Source organism: Mugil cephalus, chromosome 21 (assembly GCF_022458985.1).
Source record: "Mugil cephalus isolate CIBA_MC_2020 chromosome 21, CIBA_Mcephalus_1.1, whole genome shotgun sequence".
Classification (NCBI taxonomy): Eukaryota; Metazoa; Chordata; class Actinopteri; order Mugiliformes; family Mugilidae; genus Mugil; species Mugil cephalus.
Window position 1 is genome coordinate 15,938,951 of NC_061790.1, and position 18,263 is coordinate 15,957,213.

General features: G+C 44.8%; 1 protein-coding gene across 1 annotated transcript in view; it reads right to left on the reverse strand.

Annotated features, from left to right (window-relative positions):
• Window positions 1-18,263, reverse strand: part of LOC124998788 (forkhead box protein N3-like) — a 63,877-nt gene that overhangs the window by 4,871 nt on the left and 40,743 nt on the right. The window contains exons 4-5 of the mRNA XM_047573331.1: window positions 11,430-11,488; window positions 351-459 (exon numbers count right to left, since the gene is read on the reverse strand). Of these exons, the coding sequence (XP_047429287.1) occupies window positions 351-459; window positions 11,430-11,488 (168 nt within the window). The remainder of the gene's footprint in view (window positions 1-350; window positions 460-11,429; window positions 11,489-18,263) is intronic.

The window sequence follows — 18,263 nt, forward strand, 5'->3', positions numbered from 1 at the left end:
GCATGTCCAAGCATGCTCTAAATGTTCTTTGAATCATGAGGCCTCTCCCTCTAATAAACCTGTTTGTGTATGTGTGTGTGTGTGAGAGACCGTTATATAAACACACCTGGATGAAATGTTCCGCACATGAGGGAGCGTGTGAACGTCTCTGACATTCGAACACAATAAAGTTGTAATTATGTAAACTACGACTGGAAAATTTTGGTGCGGCGTCTGCGTTGCGTGTGTGCGCTTACCGTGTGCGTGCGTGTGGCTGCAGGTGTGTCGGCGAGGGAGCGTGTTTGTGCAGGGGGAAACCCTGACTGACGTTAATTACATGGTTGAGGGCAACGGGAGCAACGTTTACCAACCTTATGGCCGAGGTTCTGCTCCCCACAGGGCTGACAGGTAGGGGTCTGATAACGGGGAAGAGGGCCTGGCTCCTGACACGGGCGCCATTTTGGATCACGCCACGAGGAACTAAAAAAAAAAAGAGAACAGCGGACACAGAGATTTTAAACGAGGTCGCAGGCGACACACAAGAAACGGTTTCAAAGCAGGGAAGGGAAACAGAGGTAGAGCCTTCAAAACCCGATCGGACCTCGATGGGACCCCGGGAGCAGCTCGATGAGCGTTCACTGACCATCTGAGGAGGCCAACAGGGCAATATTGATGAGCAAGGCGAGGTTAAATTGAGCGGGAAAGCGTCATAAATGAGTTAAGGCCGCTGCGAATCATTCAATTACCAACGACCGCTGTGCTCGGCTAAATCCAGCCTGTCTGAGCCCATGTGCCGAGCGGCAGCTGCTGGAACTTAATACTGAAGGTTTTAACCTTTAAGGGGCACATTTGTCCTGATTAGAACGCGCTCATAAAATCACAAATTAAATCAGTATTCATATTCTACAAATTCACAAAACAAACAGGCTTTTAAAATGTTTTATAGAGTTCTCAAAAGTGCATCTGATAATCCATCACCATATACACTTCGACTTATACGGCCTGTTTTCACCTCTCTGTTTTCACCTCTCTGTCTAAAAAATGTCTAAACTAAGGCTGCAGCTATTTATCTCATTCAAGCCCTTAGAAGCTCGAAGTTCATTGGAGTTCAACTGGTGTCTGGGGTACCTTTAACATCAACTAACAATCATTGGTTGACAGAGCAGTAAATAGTAAGTAAACAACAATTGAAAAATGGAAGTTACTAATGTAACTACGGTTCTATGAATTACTCTGTTCTAATCAGGAAGAATGAAATAAAAACTCACACTATAGTCCTACTAACTACAGTGTGAAAAAGAAAACAATCAATGGCAAGAAGAAACATAGAGGGACCGAAGGCATACATCATACACTGGTGTCAATAATGTTTGTGTAATTGCTCTATCTGCCAGTAGGGGGAGGAAAAAATTCTGCACTGTAGCTTTATATATTTATATATTTAATAGCTGACATCTATTACCATTAGATTTACTATTCACTATTATCATCAAATGTCTTGTTTCATCTGACTTTAACTTGAAGACAGTCGTCCTTTATGTTGATATAAATAGAGATGGTTACCGGAGAAGCCAGAGCCAGTGAAAATGGTTGCGTTTTTTTTTTTTTTTTAATTTCTGTTTAAACTTAAAAATAATTTGATTAGGAAAATCATTACGGCATGATTTTGTGTTGACTAAATAATCAATTAATCCTGCTCCACTTTAAATGTTTTTATTCAACATTAACTACAATTACTCAATTAATCGACAGTTTCAGCTCGATTTAAAGGCATCATTTCCCGTCTTCCACCAGAGGTGATTCCAGAAACTCCACACAGAAGGTGCAGGTTGGAGTAACAAGCTCATCAAAACCTCAGTACTGTGGGACTGTGTTAAGTTGTGGATGCAGAAAAGGGTGCACAGTGACTGTCATAAGCTCTTGAGGATCAAATACTGTCCATCTGGCCAAAGTCAAGAACTAGGAAAGACGAGCCATGGTCAGGGAGGTTGACGTGTACCCAATGGTTACGGTGTGATTTCCTAAGAAACCAAAGAGCCCGACAGAAGGACGATACCACAGCTGTCCATCTAAGTACCATTCTGCTACCATGGATAAACAGGCATATGGCAACGCACCTGGAGTTTACCAAACTCACTTCCTATGATCTAATGAGACAAAGATTGAATTCTCTGCCTCTGAAAGCCAAGGATTCCATTTGGCATAAAACAGGTTGCTGCTTATCAACTCCCTGATGTGGTCACCCCGCTGAATCGTGATATGAACGGGGCAAAGCGTAGGGATGTCACTGAAGAAACCCCCCACAGAACGGGGGCACAGACACACCTTCTGGAGACACAATGCCCCGAACCACACAGCCAGGATAATGGACTGGCTTTGAAACAAATCCCTGAATATCCTCAAGTGGCCCACTCAAAGCCTGGACATGAAGCCATTTGAAAATCTGTAGGGAGAGTTGGAGATCATGGTTTTCGCTTTTGAATCAGTCTGACAGCTGGAAGACGCAAGATTTGGAGCAGCCACACTAAAAAACAATCTCATTAAACATAACTGCATTTAAAAAATTGTTCCCAATTCTGGAAAGTGAGCTCAGCCGGCTGAGATGTATACGAGGAGATTGATAGCACTCTAATGACTGTGGAGTATATTAGAGTGAAGCTACCTAGCTTAGCATGGAGAAAGAAAACAAGTGAAAAATTTTACACTGTTACACTGTACAAACCAAACCAACAACATACAGCATATCCCAAGCTTCTATGCCCCTCAGCATAGATGGGTACAGACAGAAGTTTGTTATCTGTTGGCAGTAAGGCTACCTGTTTTATCTTTTTATGCTAAGCTAAGGGAACTACTTGCTAAGTGTGGTTTTATATTTACAGTACAGACATATAATGTATTTATCTTTCATTTTTCTATTAATTAAACCAACAAAAAGGCAATTGGAGCAGGATCAGGCTAGGCATTTCCTGACATTGTCTCACTTCACATAAAGCTAAGCTGGATGGCTAGACTGTAGCGCATCAGATGTAAAGTCCTGACATGACTTGAGCATTAGTGGCTAAAGCTTAGCCCTCAAAAACCACTCAGACATTTTTTAAAGAGATTTTATTTTTTTGAGGAAGAAAGTTGGTTTTGAGTCATTACTTTAGGAACTGATCATGCTCCATTAAAGATCTGCCAAGGCCAATCAAATCATCTGGGCGGGCTTTGTGAGGTATTCCACAAAAGAGTAACAGCAACATAATTTATCCACATCATCGCCATGCAACACTGAGTTACAACTCAGTTTACAACAAAATGCCTCTGATTGTTGTTATCCAACTGCGTCCGGATGTATTTTTTTTCCCCGCCGTATCAGTTCAAACACACCAGGAATTAAATCCAAATGGGGTGTTACCAGACACATATCCTGAACTGAGCGGTTAAGAATGGAGTCTGATGATGGCAGACTAGGACTAATCTATTCTGACTGAGAATTCATTTAAAAACCATGGTTCAGTTTTCAGTGCGTTTAGGTGGATACTGGAACATTTTCTGGGTCACACCAACGAGGAAAAAAACAACGAAACTGTTTTTTTTTTTTTCTTGTGTTTCAGTTTTTCCATCAAGGTCAAATTATTGGTCTTGGTTTCCTATTTGTGAAAAGAGGAGTATTTTCAGAAGCACTAAATGAAGAGAAGAGAAGAGAAGAGAAGAGAAGAGAAGAGAAGAGAAGAGAAGAGAAGAGAAGAGAAGAGAAGAGAAGAGAAGAGAAGAGAAGAGAAGAGAAGAGAAGAGAAGAGAAGTGTGTGTATGTGTACATCTGAGCCAAAATCTCTCATTATTCAGGGCTGGCTGCTCACCACAGCCATCCCAGTTCACTAAAACAGCTGTCATTTTCATCTCTAGGGTCAGTTTGCATTTCGCAAATGATGACCTGCTGTTCACTTTTGTCTGCCGCAAAAGAAGCATTTGTTAAGGTGCAAATGCGGACACCCGTTTACCACGGCCATCAATATATGAACGACCAACATTTTTTATTTTTTTTATTCCGCTTTTAAATCTCAGCTCGTGCAGTAAATTTATGATCGATGTTACGAGGAGAAATTTCATTTGCCCCAGGAACCACGAGCTCATTAAAACATGCAAGTTGCCATGGCAAGGCCCCCCCAGAAAACAATCACATATAGTCGCCTCGTGTTGTAACACACACGCACACAAGATGAATTATGCTAGATTAGTCTGTGGTTTTGTCATGGTTAGTGTGTTTTGGAGCCTCTCCCTAACCGGCTGTATCCATAGTAATCTCATTGAGTCCAGTTAGCGTGGCTCTGCCCCTGATATCTGCAGCTCTGCTCTCCATAACCTTATAAGTAAGTCCCTGCACAGAGTCTCTTTTGTAATCTTGATCACTCGCTGCGTGGTTGTGTGTGTGGGCAGTGCATTAGGTCTCCCTGGTTTGACATGCAGCCCACCCCTCCCTCCCTCCCCACCTCTCGCTCCAGTCGGGCTTTGGGTTGCCATAGCAACGGCTCCCCTTCCACATGCCACAGAGTGGTAGATCATGCATCAGAAGAGAAAGTGATAGAGAGAGGGAGAGGGAGTAAAGAAAAAAAAACGGGGGAGAGGAAATACCAAGCTCTGTTTAACATGGCCTCTCATAGCTCAGCGACACACTTCTGACCACTGTTTACTCTTGATACACACACACCCACACACACACACCTCTGTGGTACAACTCTACTCTTTTGTCCGGTATCTTCACCTCCTCACTTTGCCTCAGTAAACCCCTCCATTTGTTCTTCTAATGCCATCCTCTCTTGTTGATTTTTTTTTTTTTTCTTCTTCCAGCCTGTATCGATCTCGCTGTCATTCTATGTATAGTGGTGACTCATATCTCCAACTGAGCATGCATGCTGTCTCTGCAGGTAAAAAGCCTGGGACATATGCTGTGGAGACGAGGTGACAAACTAAGCTGAGAAAGACCAGGCAGCACTCCCAAACGCCCGTCCTCGCTCACCGAGATTGAGCAATACATTTTACAAGCTCAAAGCAATAAAACGCACTCGGGTCGGTAGCAGAAAGCAGGACCCGCTGGGGGAGGGAAAAAAAAAAAAAAAAAAAAAAAAAATGTATGAGCCGACAAGAAAAGGTGTCTGTCAGAATCTGAGCCTTTTTCCTAGAGAGAAAATATCCTCTAGTCTGTCTTTTTCCTATGTCTGGTCAGCTGCTCTGCCTTTTCTGTCTGCTTCCTACGTCTCCGCCTGCCGCTCGTCTCCCTGCATGCCTGTTTTCCAGGGCAAGCTCAGCCCCCCCCCCCCAACACCACCACCACCACCACCACTCCCTCCGCTCTCGTGTGCCGTATACGCACTCAGCCTTCCCCGCTCTCCTGTTAAATGAGTTCCACATGGCCCTGCAGGCTGCAGTTTCTGTGCGGCCGACAGGAGCGCAGCACACAGGCACACACGCTCGCCCGACTCTTGCACACACAGAGTCCAAAGATCAAAGGTCACTCCCAGAAGACCTTGAGAATGCAACTGTTTGGAAGTGGCCTCGCGCTCAGTCAAAACACCCCCCCCCCCCTCCCCTCCTCCTCCACATCTATTTGTCTGCTTGGCTGCTGCGTGTTAAGCTGAGTACAGAGTCTGAGGGCAGGATGCATGCTAATGCTGTCTGACTGACTGGCTGGCTGACTGACGGACTGGATTGCTGGTGGGCTGAAGTTGCTGGCAGTTTAACTGGATGGCTAGCTGGCTTGTCTATCTGACACTCCAGCTGAGTGTTTAAGTGGCTGGCTGACTGACACGCGCTATAACTTGCAGGGGGACAAAATAAAAGCTACACTTCATTACCGTGACTTAATAAGGCCTCTAAACAGCTGCAAACACAGGTGATCAGGCAGAAAACTAATCGACACCCGTGATCGTAAACACTTTCACCGCCTATCATTTTCTCATTTTTTTTTTATTATGGCGCATTTCTGGATTATTTTCAAGTTTCCTTTAAGCTACTGAAATTTGAGCTACTAACCGGAAAAAGGAGATGCAAGCTTTATTTGTTATGTGGCGTTCTCCTCAACCTGAGAAAACTGTCTTTGTTGTTGCTGCGGAAGCACTTCATAGTCAGAGAAAATCACCCTGGCAATGTCAGCGTCTTAATAGCTCAGATGGTTGAGTGGGCGCACCACAAACCAAGGCAACAATCCTCAATGCAGTGGCTCAGGTTTGAGGTCCCTTGATGTCTCTTCGCCTCATTCATCCACAACTTCCTGGCTATTACCATTACATGTACAGTATGTCTACTATCTATCAAATAAAGATCCAAGAGCCCAAAAAATGACGCAGTCCCGCCGTAAAGCCCACACAGAAATTCTGACATTGGCATTTATGAAGCAAGGGGGCTCTATCAAAACACTAAGTTTTATTATGGTATTATGGGGTTTGTAGTATTTTAGCTAAAGTTAGCTGAATATGTCTTTCAGGAAGTACTTTCATGATTTTCCTTCACTCTTTACAGTCGTAGAAAATGTACTCAGAGTGCAGCGTAAAAATACTCATACAGTAAAAACTTGTTTATAAAAACTTAAAGGCACATGGTGTGTTGATTAGTGACATCTAGTGGTGAGATTGTAGACCACAGTAAACTAAAGGTCTCTCCCTCACCTCTCCCTTTTCAAGGAGGAAACTACAGTTGTCACCACCCCAATGTGAAAAGCAAAAGGTTCTCTCTAGACCAAGTGTTTGGTTTGTCTGTAATCAGCTACTAGAGACATGGTGGCTTAAGCTGGTGCACTCTGTGGAAGATGATTCACCACGCAGAAAGTCCCCTTCCTAAGATAACAAAACAAAATGATTCATAGTTACAGGGGATTATACACCAATGAAAATCTAATTATGAATATTATGTGACACCTTTAATTGGTCTCTCCAAATCCTTCAAACCAGTCTTTCAAGCACATTTAATACTTCACTTGAGTAAGTGGTACTTCATTCATTCATTTTCTGTTGTCCTCTGGAGGGTTGCCCAGCTGTCATTGGGCGAGAGGTGGGGTACACCCTGGACAATCTATCACAGGGCAAGTGGTAGATTTACTCCACTATTTCTGTTTAACACTATATTCTATTTCTGCCTTTCTGGTTGAAATATGTGCTGTTTCACACAGATACATCCACTTTATAGTTTATTTTCACATTAAGACACATAAATTATGTATGCGCTAACAAACGCTCCAGTAGTATGTAAAGGAGTTCAACTGAAAATTTTAACAACTTTGAATTTATCATCAAGTGCAGTGGAGGGAAAAAAATGCTATGATGAAACCGGCTCTCGTAGGGAGAGGAAGAACAAGTGTTACCCCTGCTGCAAAGGATATGTTCATTAGTTACCAGCCTCACAAACCGCAAATTAACAGCGCCTCAGATAAGAACCCACATAAATGCTTTGCAAAGTTCAAGAGGCAGACTCATCTCAACAACAACTGTTCAGAACTTCAGGGTCAACTCGCAGTACAGAAGCCACTATTGAGGAAGAACAACAAGGACAACAGAATTGATTGGACGAAGAAACTCAAGAAATGGACATTAGATCAGTTGAAATCTGTAGCTCCATCTGATGAGATTTTTGGTTTCACCCGCCATGTCTTTGTGAAATGCAGAAAACACATGATTTCTATATGTGTGGTTCCCACCATGAAAGCACAGAGGAGGGGGAGGAGGTGTGATTGTGTGGGGGTGTTTTTTTGGTGACACTGTTGGTGATTTACTTAAAATTGAGCAGGCATGGATACCGCAGCATTCTGCAACGACATGTTTTACCATCTGGTTGCTGCACTCAGTGAGAACATGATTTGTTTTGGAATGGGACACTGACCCCAAACACACCTCTAAGCTATCGACCAATAAGGAGACGGACGGAGCGCTGCGCCAGATAACCTGGCCTCCGCAAACACTGGGCCTGTTTAGACCTCGCATTAAGATTCGATCTGGGAAATCCAGCCAGCTTCAGGCATGTGTGTTCAGACCTGGCAAGAACATGTGTCTCCAAATGCATCTCCAGCCAGCTCTCCAGATCCGATCTCAGTTTCACCCTCTGTATGCAAATAAACACAGACATCATCTGGGGCGCAGTAGAATATCTTAACAGCTGACGTCTCTAATGGGTCTCCACAGCTGCTTCAGAACTGAGAACAGAGCTGTGTTATGTGTGCGTCAGGACTTGGGCACATGTTAACTTATTATTTATTGATCTCCAGCCTGACGTTAGTTAGGCCTCCACAAAACTCTGGAAGTTTCCGTATGCACCGACATCTCCGGTAATAAAGAGAAATGAAGACATCGACCAACTTAACCACACAAGGCTCTTTATACATCAACATGACCACATCAGTAATTAACCACATGATGACATGGTATTTAATGACAGAAAACACTTGTGTATTCGTATTAAATACTTACATTTGTTAATTCTTGATTAGATGCATTTATTACTAAGTTAGTTAACAGCTACAAGGACAGAGTAGATTAAAAGGCTCTTGTTACTAATGAACAGGCTTCACTTACGGTGCTTTTTCCTTCTTAGGGGATCATTTATAATAGCGGTCTGTTTTATTCTGAATGACTGACGCAGGAGCACCCCTGTTGTGTAAAGGAGCTCTTTAACATGACTCAGGATACATTGCGTTCAAGCTATTGAAGGAATGTGGACAAATGCGACCTAGAACACCTCCAGATGTGACCAGAGATCTCTCAGATGAGATCCCAATGCGTCTTGGGGATGTTCACAACCATCTTTTACGCTGGCCACTTGCGATGAGATTACCCAAATCAGATCTTAATGCCAGGTCTGAACAGGCCCACTAACCTAAACCCAATTAAGATGGTTTGGGATTAATTGGACTACAGAGCATTTACATGCTAGTCACAGTTTTAAGCTGAGTAACTTAAGCTGACGCATAGATGTAGTGAATTGAGAGATATAATAATTTCCTCTGTAATGTATGTAAATTTAAAGTTTCATAAAATGAATTAATAGTCACAGAGATTCTGTGGGTTTAAGAAGGCCAGGGAGATTATCTTGAGACCAATGTTCTAGATATACACACTCAATACCGTGACACCAAACAGACTTAATGACAACTTCATTTTAAGATGTTATTTAAATCCATGAATTTCAGTAATCGGTGAAATTGGCATCTCAACTGTGACTGGTAACCAGAGTCACAGGATAAGGAAGGGAATTAGTTCCAAATGAAATGGATTTAACCCTTTGGAACTGGAAGTGTTTTCTACGAGACGTTAAAGCTCATGGTTTTTGAATGACCTTAACTCACAATGGTTCACGCTATTGACAGAATTCAGTGTGGCTGAACACACCGCCTGGAAGACATTTGTGGCATCTCAAGAGTATAACTAACTTCATTTTTATCAACAAATTCCTCCATACAACTCTCTCTTTCTGGGTCTCCCCTGTCTTGTGTCGCTCCCCCAACCAGCAGCCAACAGCAGCGGTGCGTCATCATTAGTGTAATGGCAGCTTTTTTTCCCAGAAAACGTGACTTCCCAGTGTTCAGCCCCACTTTAAATTGTGTCCAATGGTGAGTTACAGTAATTCAAACACTGCAAGATTTTTTTTCTTAAAGGATTAAGCATCAGCTGTGAAACTGTGCCCCTGTATATTAAAAAAACGAACTGAACCTGCACACCTCTAAGGCTCTGACGAAGGCCCTGACCCAAGATGCATTTATGTACCTCTGTGATGTGAGCCTGCAAACGAGTAAAATGCAAGTATTTTTTGTCCTCCTTGAATCAGGAGTTTGAGATGTCTTCGAACACAGTACCACTTGAGCAAACGTGCTTAAATACAGTCTCTGTAATGACACTTTTAACGTGACAACTTATGTTGTTGTTATTATAATAGCTCCCACTCTCTGTAGCAGCAATAAAGAACCTCAAATTAAAAACAAACGAAAGCTCCCAACTCCTGTATCGTCTGACAGGCTTTACGGTTCACCTAGAGGTGCGGGGTAATCATTTGTCACTAGATATAATTCAACAGACATAAACTCAATATATGTTTGAGCCCTCAAAGTGATTGTGATGTACGAATGTGCTGCAATGAAACATTTAACAGCTGGTTAATTTTTCTATTGACTCGGATACACCCTTCCTTTGTAGCTGACAGGTATAATAAAGCCTTGAAAGTGCTTCCAGATTAATTCAACTCAAGTAAGTTTCCTTTGTTAAATGATAGCAGGTAACCCATTAGACCAGGGTTAGGGTTAGGGGACTGTGATTTAGAGCGACTGGGTGATGAACTCTGTGGCCTGTGGAGGTGAAATGGGCCAAGGACTGAGCTTCCATTGTGGCGTTACTGAGCCGGCCCTGGGTCACAGGGAGAGGTAGATTTCAAGCCACATCAGCTCAGAGTGGAGAGGCTCTGAGCGCTCTGGGAATGGGAGGTGGAAGCAATAACCGAGGCCTCTAACAGCCACAAACTCACTCCTTCCTTGTCTTTGCCTCTGGCTGTCTGTCAAAACTTTCTTTCTCCCCCCCTGCCTCTCGATATCACACCTGACCATTTGTGCACTCTCTTCCGTCCAAAAACACATTACACATTAAAAAAAAAAAAAAAAAGTTCCCCGTCTCTGGCTGTCACATGTGAGCTCCTAGTGCGGCTCCCTGTCTGTCTCACTCCCTCTTTATCCATCCATCCGTCCAGCTGCTCCGACACATCACTCAGACTGCGTGCGTGTCTGTGGGGAGTCAGGGTTTTCAGACACTCTCTCCAGCCCCGGCTCCTTGACCATTACTACTCCATTATCAGCGGCGATGGAGGGCGCGCCGCAGACGCCTAATGTATCCATTTCCCCCTCCATTTAGGACTCGGCAGCCCAGCGAGCTCCCGGAGTGCTCCCTGATTGGGATTGAATGTCCATTTAAACTGCCGTCCAGCCACCAGGGAGGAGGTCAGAGGAAAGAGCAGGAGAGGAGAGGAATAATGGGAAATGTGCGGAAAAAGAAGTGTATACGAGTAAAAGAGTGAGGCTGACACGAATGTTGCGTGGAAGGAACGAGAGGAGGCGAGGGGATTACTCCCCAGCCTCTGATTTAAAGCACAGATTTTCTCTTCTCTTTCCTTCTATCCCTCTTTCCTTTGCTGCGTCTCTATCATTTCTTTTTTTTTCATTTTTTTTTTTGGAGCAAACTTGTCTGAAAAAAAAAAACAAAAACAAAATTCCTCCTCTGGCACCGAGCCAAGTGTCAGAACTCAGCACTCTGTATTCTCAAGGTGCGCTTCTAAAACGAGGGATTTGGAATTGAGATGATTGGAGTTGGCACATCCGCACAGGGTGGAGGGGAGAGGGTGGAGGGGAGGGGGGGAGAGGAAGCGGGTGAGACGGGGAGAAAGGAAAAGACAGAAGGCGGGAGATCACACACGCGGTGCAAGGCTTCGCCGAGGTGAAACCGTACCTTGTAGGAGAACTCCTCCGTTCTTTCTGAAGAGGGGACTCCCCGACCACAACGGAGGGCTAGACAGGAAGGAGAAAGAGAAAACTGGTCAATCATTTGATCATGTTGCAGCAGCCAACCAGCCCAGGCGGCTTCATCACGAGGCAGATAGCAAGGCAGGAATTTGAGCCCATAAGCCAGTGCTTCTGATTATAGTGATTAGATTCCCGGGTGTCCCACTGTTGCCATTATTCCCTGTGATTACCTCGGAGAATTACAGCCTCGACGCTCCAGTCCATGGGGGTAATTTCTCATGACAACCCCCCGCCGCCCGCCCGCCACTGGTCCATTCACACACATTCAGGGAAAAAAAAAAAAAAGCCTACATGTACGCACACACATTTAACATGCAGTCATGTCATACAGGCGTAAGACAGATGTGAATGCAGTGTGACACATTAAAAAAAAAAAAAAAAAAAAAAAAAAAAAAGAAGCACAAGCTGCCAAAGTACACACACAGGAGAACACACAAAGCCAGGCACTCGGTTTAGGTGATCATTGCACCACTAATGAGGGAGGTAATGATGGCATTTCTCACGCGGACGGAGATATCTTCACTCACACATGCACACAAAAGGAGACAATAGATCCGGTTCTGCCGGGGCATCCATAAATTTAAGACAGACGGAGGAAGATGGAGGGATGGGGACGGAGGGAGAGAGGGGAAAGGGGCTGTGAGAGCTTTTTTCCAGGTTGAGTGGTCTTTAGCTCCACATTAGACCGCACGTCTGACTGCCCCTTCCATTCTCTTTCTGTAGCCAGACAGGCCACTCACGAACACAGGGAGCGTGTCCGACAACATGGGTCCTACGTACACACACACACACGCACGCACGCACAAACACAGGACGAAAAAAACACCTGGGCTCTGAAAAAAAAAAAGAAAAAAAAAAGCAGCCCACTTGTTTCCACTCATCAGGAGTTGCCTTTGTAATGTGAGTTGTGTTTTATGTTCTGCTAAGCTGCTGAATGAGAGGATTTGGTCGTCCGCTCTTGTGATGCGGCTCCCACCTCACCAGATGCAGGGAAAGATGGACACACACACACACTTACAGTACACGCACACACACGCACACACACACACACACACACACACACACACACACTCACAGCAAAAGCAATAGGAGCGAACGCAAATTTCAGCCCTGAGCCACCTGCTGTTGCCATGGAGAGTTGCCACATTGCGTTGCCACGGCGATAACATATTTTTCCTGCGCTAACAGCCTGTCTGTTTTCCCTACCACCCCACCCCCTGCCCATCTCACCCCCCCCCCCCCCTCCTTCCCTCTTGCTCTCTCCCTTCATTCCTTCCCCACTCTTTCGCTTCTCCCATCACTGCACTGTCTCTTCCTCTCCCTCTCTCTCTCAACAAATGGCTTCACAGCGCGACAGCACCTGACTTATACTACATGTGTTGCCATGGCGGCGTTCCCGTTGCCAAGGCGACCCTATGCATTTAGTGTAGTGGGCGAGGGGCTAAACTCGTAGCAGATGCTCGTGCTGCAACCACCCCCACCGTCATCTCCCCTCGCCTTTTTTTTCCTCTAAGGGAGCAACGGAGAGAGAGAGGGGGAGAAAGGAATAGGGAGAGAGCTCCTCCCTAACCCCCTTGAGATACCCTCCTTCCATCCATTCTTCCCTCTCCTCTTCCTCCTCTCATCCAGATGCTGATGGGGTGTGAAGGAATGCACCATGGAGCTGACCTCCTACCCAGCTCTCTCTCTCACACACACACGCACAGGATACACACATTCCCGCACAGAGTTGGACTAAAACAAGTAAACGCACAGACACACGTACACACACTCCACAGCGAACTGCATGTGGTGGTCGCCCAGTGCGGCGTGAGTTATTATAGTCCATGAAAAAGCGAGAGGTGTGAGAGACAAACAGCAGAGGACAAAGCAGCGTCGCCGCGCTCCCTCTAGTACCTCCCCACCTTCTCAACCTCTCACTCCCCTTTCCGTATGCCATTTCCTTTCTACTTCCATCTCCAGCATCCTCTGCGTTCATCTTCCACTCTCGTGTCGTATAGAGCTGCTTGAGACAGTCCTTGACCTTAACATAATAGACATGCCGCGCTGCCATTCACGGTCATTACACTTCATAACATAATATTCTTGAGAGTGAGTGCTCTTGAGAGAGATATCTTGCCGTATTGATTGGGTTGAGCTCCAGGATACATGTAAAGATAACTCCTAATGCCATATTCCAACATTTGCGTTTTGAGTATCATTCAGGTGCAGAATAACAACCCGAATAACCTGAAGACTCGCTACACGACTGTCTCATCACGGCACCAAAAGTGGACCCTTACCGAGGAGGAAAACCAAAACAGCTGTGCTCGTCTGAGTTTCCTTGAAGATGTTTCACCGCTCACCAGAGAAGCTTTTTCAGTTCCACATGAGGTTGTTAAGGGAAACATCTGTGGGTGGCGAACAATTAGAAATCACATGACTAGCGTCTGCTAACAACACAATCCTGACCTTCAATTAGTGGATGTTGTTCAGATGAACCTGGCGGCGTCCGTCTGACAGATGGTTTGCGAGCGAGTCATCGCTGTTAAATTGGAAAAGCTTTCTCTGAGCAGGGGACTGAGATACAGTCTTCATCTGTCAGGCCCCCCCAAAAAAAGTTTCACCCCAATTCACACCTTGAGTCTGGAGTTTGTGCTCAGTGACGTGTCATCACAGCGCCACAAAAGGACATCGCCAAGGTTAATCAGAACAGCGTCCTCTAATTGTAAGTGAGTGTTGGTCATGTAGAACTGATGAAGCCCCTGGGACGAGTGGCGACACGTCTTCGAGTAGACCGGCCGTCTTTGTTTCAGCTTGTTGGATGTGACCTGGATAACCGGAACGTTCCCAGACAAGAGGAGGGCAAAATTTAAAGCAATGAGTTTGTCCCACTTGAGCAATCAACTCATGAGACGTGAATCAAACAGCAGCAAATTCTGACGTTCGACCAAGTTCTTACACAGAGTTGCAAAGGGTAATATATTAATTATCCAGAAACTTTAGACCCCTGATTTTCTCCCTAAATTTGCCACCATGCGGATTCAAATTTGAAAATTTCATTCCATATCCATATCCTCTATTATAATGTAAGCAACAGTAAATGGGCTTTATAATCTTCATGTGTAAATGAATATTTACACATGAAGATTTTCTCTAGTCTTTTCACGTTTTAGCACATTAGTGACACGTTGTGTATACTGTACATATGCCGTGATTGTGCTTTACCTTGATGGGGCAATATCTAAAGCACAACATCAACTGTTAGACTCACTTTCCACCATCTACAGCATTCAGCCACTAATTTCCATTAGTTCAAAAAGTTTAAAAAATGAGACTTGAAAACCTATTAAAACTTTTGTTGTCCAACAAATACAACTCAGTTACTGGAAACGTGTAATTTAGACAATCCACAGTTCATTGTGTATGTTTTTTTTTTCTCTTTAAACTTCATTTCAGGTCAGTTTTAAACTTTTCCCTCCCACAAAGTACTGAATGGAAACTACAGCTCAATGAAAGAACATATTGACTGAGTCTAAGGGACAGAACAGTAATCTGTAACCATCATCTGTAAGTGATGAATGGCTTCATTCATTTTTTGATACATTAATTTCTGGTTGCACCTTCCTTTTCTGCTAGGTGCCTGTGATTTATATCACAGTGATATCTTCGGACTTTTCGGAATTCTTATGGGAATGCCCAAACGCAACATAGGTTTTCATGACTAGCCCGCATACAGCACGTTTGAAATGACTCACGTCCCCTGGCTCCCGGGATCTAGTTCCTTTTCTCTTTGTTGTCACGCAAATACTGGGAAAACATACAATGCGGTGATTTAAATTCTCAGGGAAATTTATTTCTGCTTCCGCACACCGACAGAAAGCCACATATGAAGTTGTAAAAATGACTCCCCAACTTGTAAAATGGAGCAAGTGAAAGCATAATTATTGTCAGAGAAAACAAGGCTTTGAACGGCGTCGCCTCTTATTGTGGGAACCCGTGAAGGACGTCGTATAGATCAATTGACAAATAGCTGAAGCACACGCTGTTAGTACACACTCTGTGCGTGGTCACCAGGTGCTGCATCGCAAGGGACCTCCAGCTCCGCTAACCACGACGCGGACTCACTCGCTCATGCTCCCGTTTCCCACTGCTGTGCGCCACAATGCAAATGAACAATCCTCCTCCTCCAACCCCGCCTCACTCCGACCTCTCCTCACTTCAGCCCCCCCACCACCCTCGTGTTCCGAACCCAGCCTCCAATTTGTTCCACATCCCCATACCTCATTGTTCAAAATGACACTTTTACATTTTATGGTGAACCAATTATTCTGTCTTACACAGTCCGCTGGCTCTGCAAGCCAACCTGCCCAGATCAACTGGGGAGTAGGGGTAGAGGGCTGCTGCTGCTGCTGATGCTGCTGCTGCTGGTGGGATGTTGGGATAGACAAAGAGCGAGAGAAACAAAGAAAGAAGTGCAATAGTGCCTATTTCTGAGATGCCCACAAGGACGGGCAGAAGAAATGGAGACTGAGAGGTTAAAGGAAAAGGGAGAGGACGGAAGGGTGGGTGCCGAGGCGTGAGCGCGTGCAGGTAACTGTGAGCAGTTGGAGAATAAGGCGAATGTAGACAAAGGAGGATTTAATTGAATGATAAAGTGATGGAGAGCGAGAGAGAGAGGATAAATCACAGCAGGGATAAATAAGGGAGACGGAGCACTGGGTGCCCCACCAGCTGTAATGTATGCCTGAGGATGAGCGTCAGGCTGTGCGTGGATATTAACAGAGGAGACGCGAGAGCGAGAGGAGCGGAACGGAATGGAGGAGCTGGAGGAAAGGCAAAAAAAAGAGGAGGGGGTGGGAGGGGGGGGGGGGGGGTGAACACGTGGATGGAGAGAAGCAGAAAGAGAGAGAGAATGCAAGCTTTTTACCTGCGATGTGCCTGAGGGGGAGGAAGATAAGAGGAGGGACAGGAGTGTTGTTGCATGAAAACAGCATGCGAAAAGATTTAAGGGAAGGATGGAGCAGGTCAGCTATATAACGCCTGCAGAGAGTGGGTGGAGAGAGAGGGACAGATGGAGAGACGGGATACAGAGTACAGCGGAGAGAGAGAGAGAGTCGAGGTTTTATGTTATGCCTGGATGTTGGCACTGAAGTCCTAATTGAGAGCTTTGATTAGTTGAGATTCACTTACGCCAGATTAATACCAGAGAAAATTTACTTCAATTGTATTCCACGAGGGAGCAACACTTCCTTCCAGTCCAATCCAATTCCTGCCTCCGTTTGTGCAACCAAACAAGCAACGGGGCATCTCCCGCTCCTACACTACAACGTTTTATGCACCTGCACACACGCAGCATTCGCTGAGAATAAAAGACAAAGACTGAGCTTGAAATTTACATTGAACGCCAACTTAAATGGCACAGAGAACAGCAGCAAATCTTAATCAAGCTTGCGATCAACTTGTTTTCAGTGGTCAGTAGTTGAAAGGTGGTAACTTTCTGGTCCTGGAGTCAGAAACCAGCTGCCAGTCTCCCATTTTAAAGCCCATCGCATGAACAGATATATCATAGCAAGTATTTGGATTTCTTTTTTTTTTTCTTTTTGGATTCATCCTTTGGAAATGATGTTAACGAAATTTTAACATCTAACTTCATTCTGTTTTTATCTCTTTTACAGCCTGTGCTGCTCTCAGCTGTATTCAGATCACAGGTTTTTGTTTCAGGTTCCCTAAAAGTTACAATCTTTCAACTCCTTGGAAAGAATCCACGATGTCCCAAAGCATCTAGATGTGCACCGATCAGCCAGTTGCAGAATGAGAACACCCCCGTGGCAATTGGTAAAGGGGTGTCCCTTACCATCCTGGCAGCAGACGGACCTGACCATGCAAAAGAAACATGAAACCATCAAACATCAAGCCAGGCCACCTTTGTCCTTTGCTCTGTGGTCCAGACGTGATGTCCTTTGTAGGCAACTCAGTGAACAAGGGTCGGCGTGGACTCATACTAAACAAACTGTGCTCCTGTGTGCTTTCTGTCATCTTTTGATTGTGACCAGCATTAACCTTTTCAGCAGCCTGTGCCAGAGTAGGTCATCTGTTGGACTGGACCACAGGGGTCAGGCTTCTCTCTCCACGTACATCAGTGAAACTTCACTGTCCATGACCCTGTTCCTTGGGGAACACCCAGCAAGAGCTGCTCTCACCTGGCTGTCCAGCGTCATTTTGGACAAATCCTTCCAGAAGCCCATTTTTCCTGCATCTAACACACCACACGCACGCCTCTGATGTTAGAATAAACAACAACTTCAGTCTGGGAAAAATGATGTGACCCCAGGACACTTGGTCCTATCTAACATTGAGGATGAAATGTCAGCTGATATGCCACCCACTGACAGGTGCCATGATAATATTATCAGTGTTATAGTTATAATATAATAGCTAATCAGTATTTATGCAACTGTGTCTGTTAATATCCATACACGCTCTGTATGAATCGATGCACAGCTTAACCAAGATAACCTGGGTGGTATACTGGTTCATACCAAATAACGTTTTATTCACCGGTGTATTTGATTACACAGTGTTTGGAATACTGCGCCGTGAGACATTGTTTCAGACTGGACCATTTTTAATGTAGCGCTTCTAAACCAGCATGGTGCGACTGCATCACTGTGACGCGTGGCGAAGATGGAAAGGAAATGACACAGCATAACGAGAAGGCCGTGAAGACACGGAACAACTTGGCGCAGTGATGGCTGTGTTTTGGTTTTTAAAAATCCGA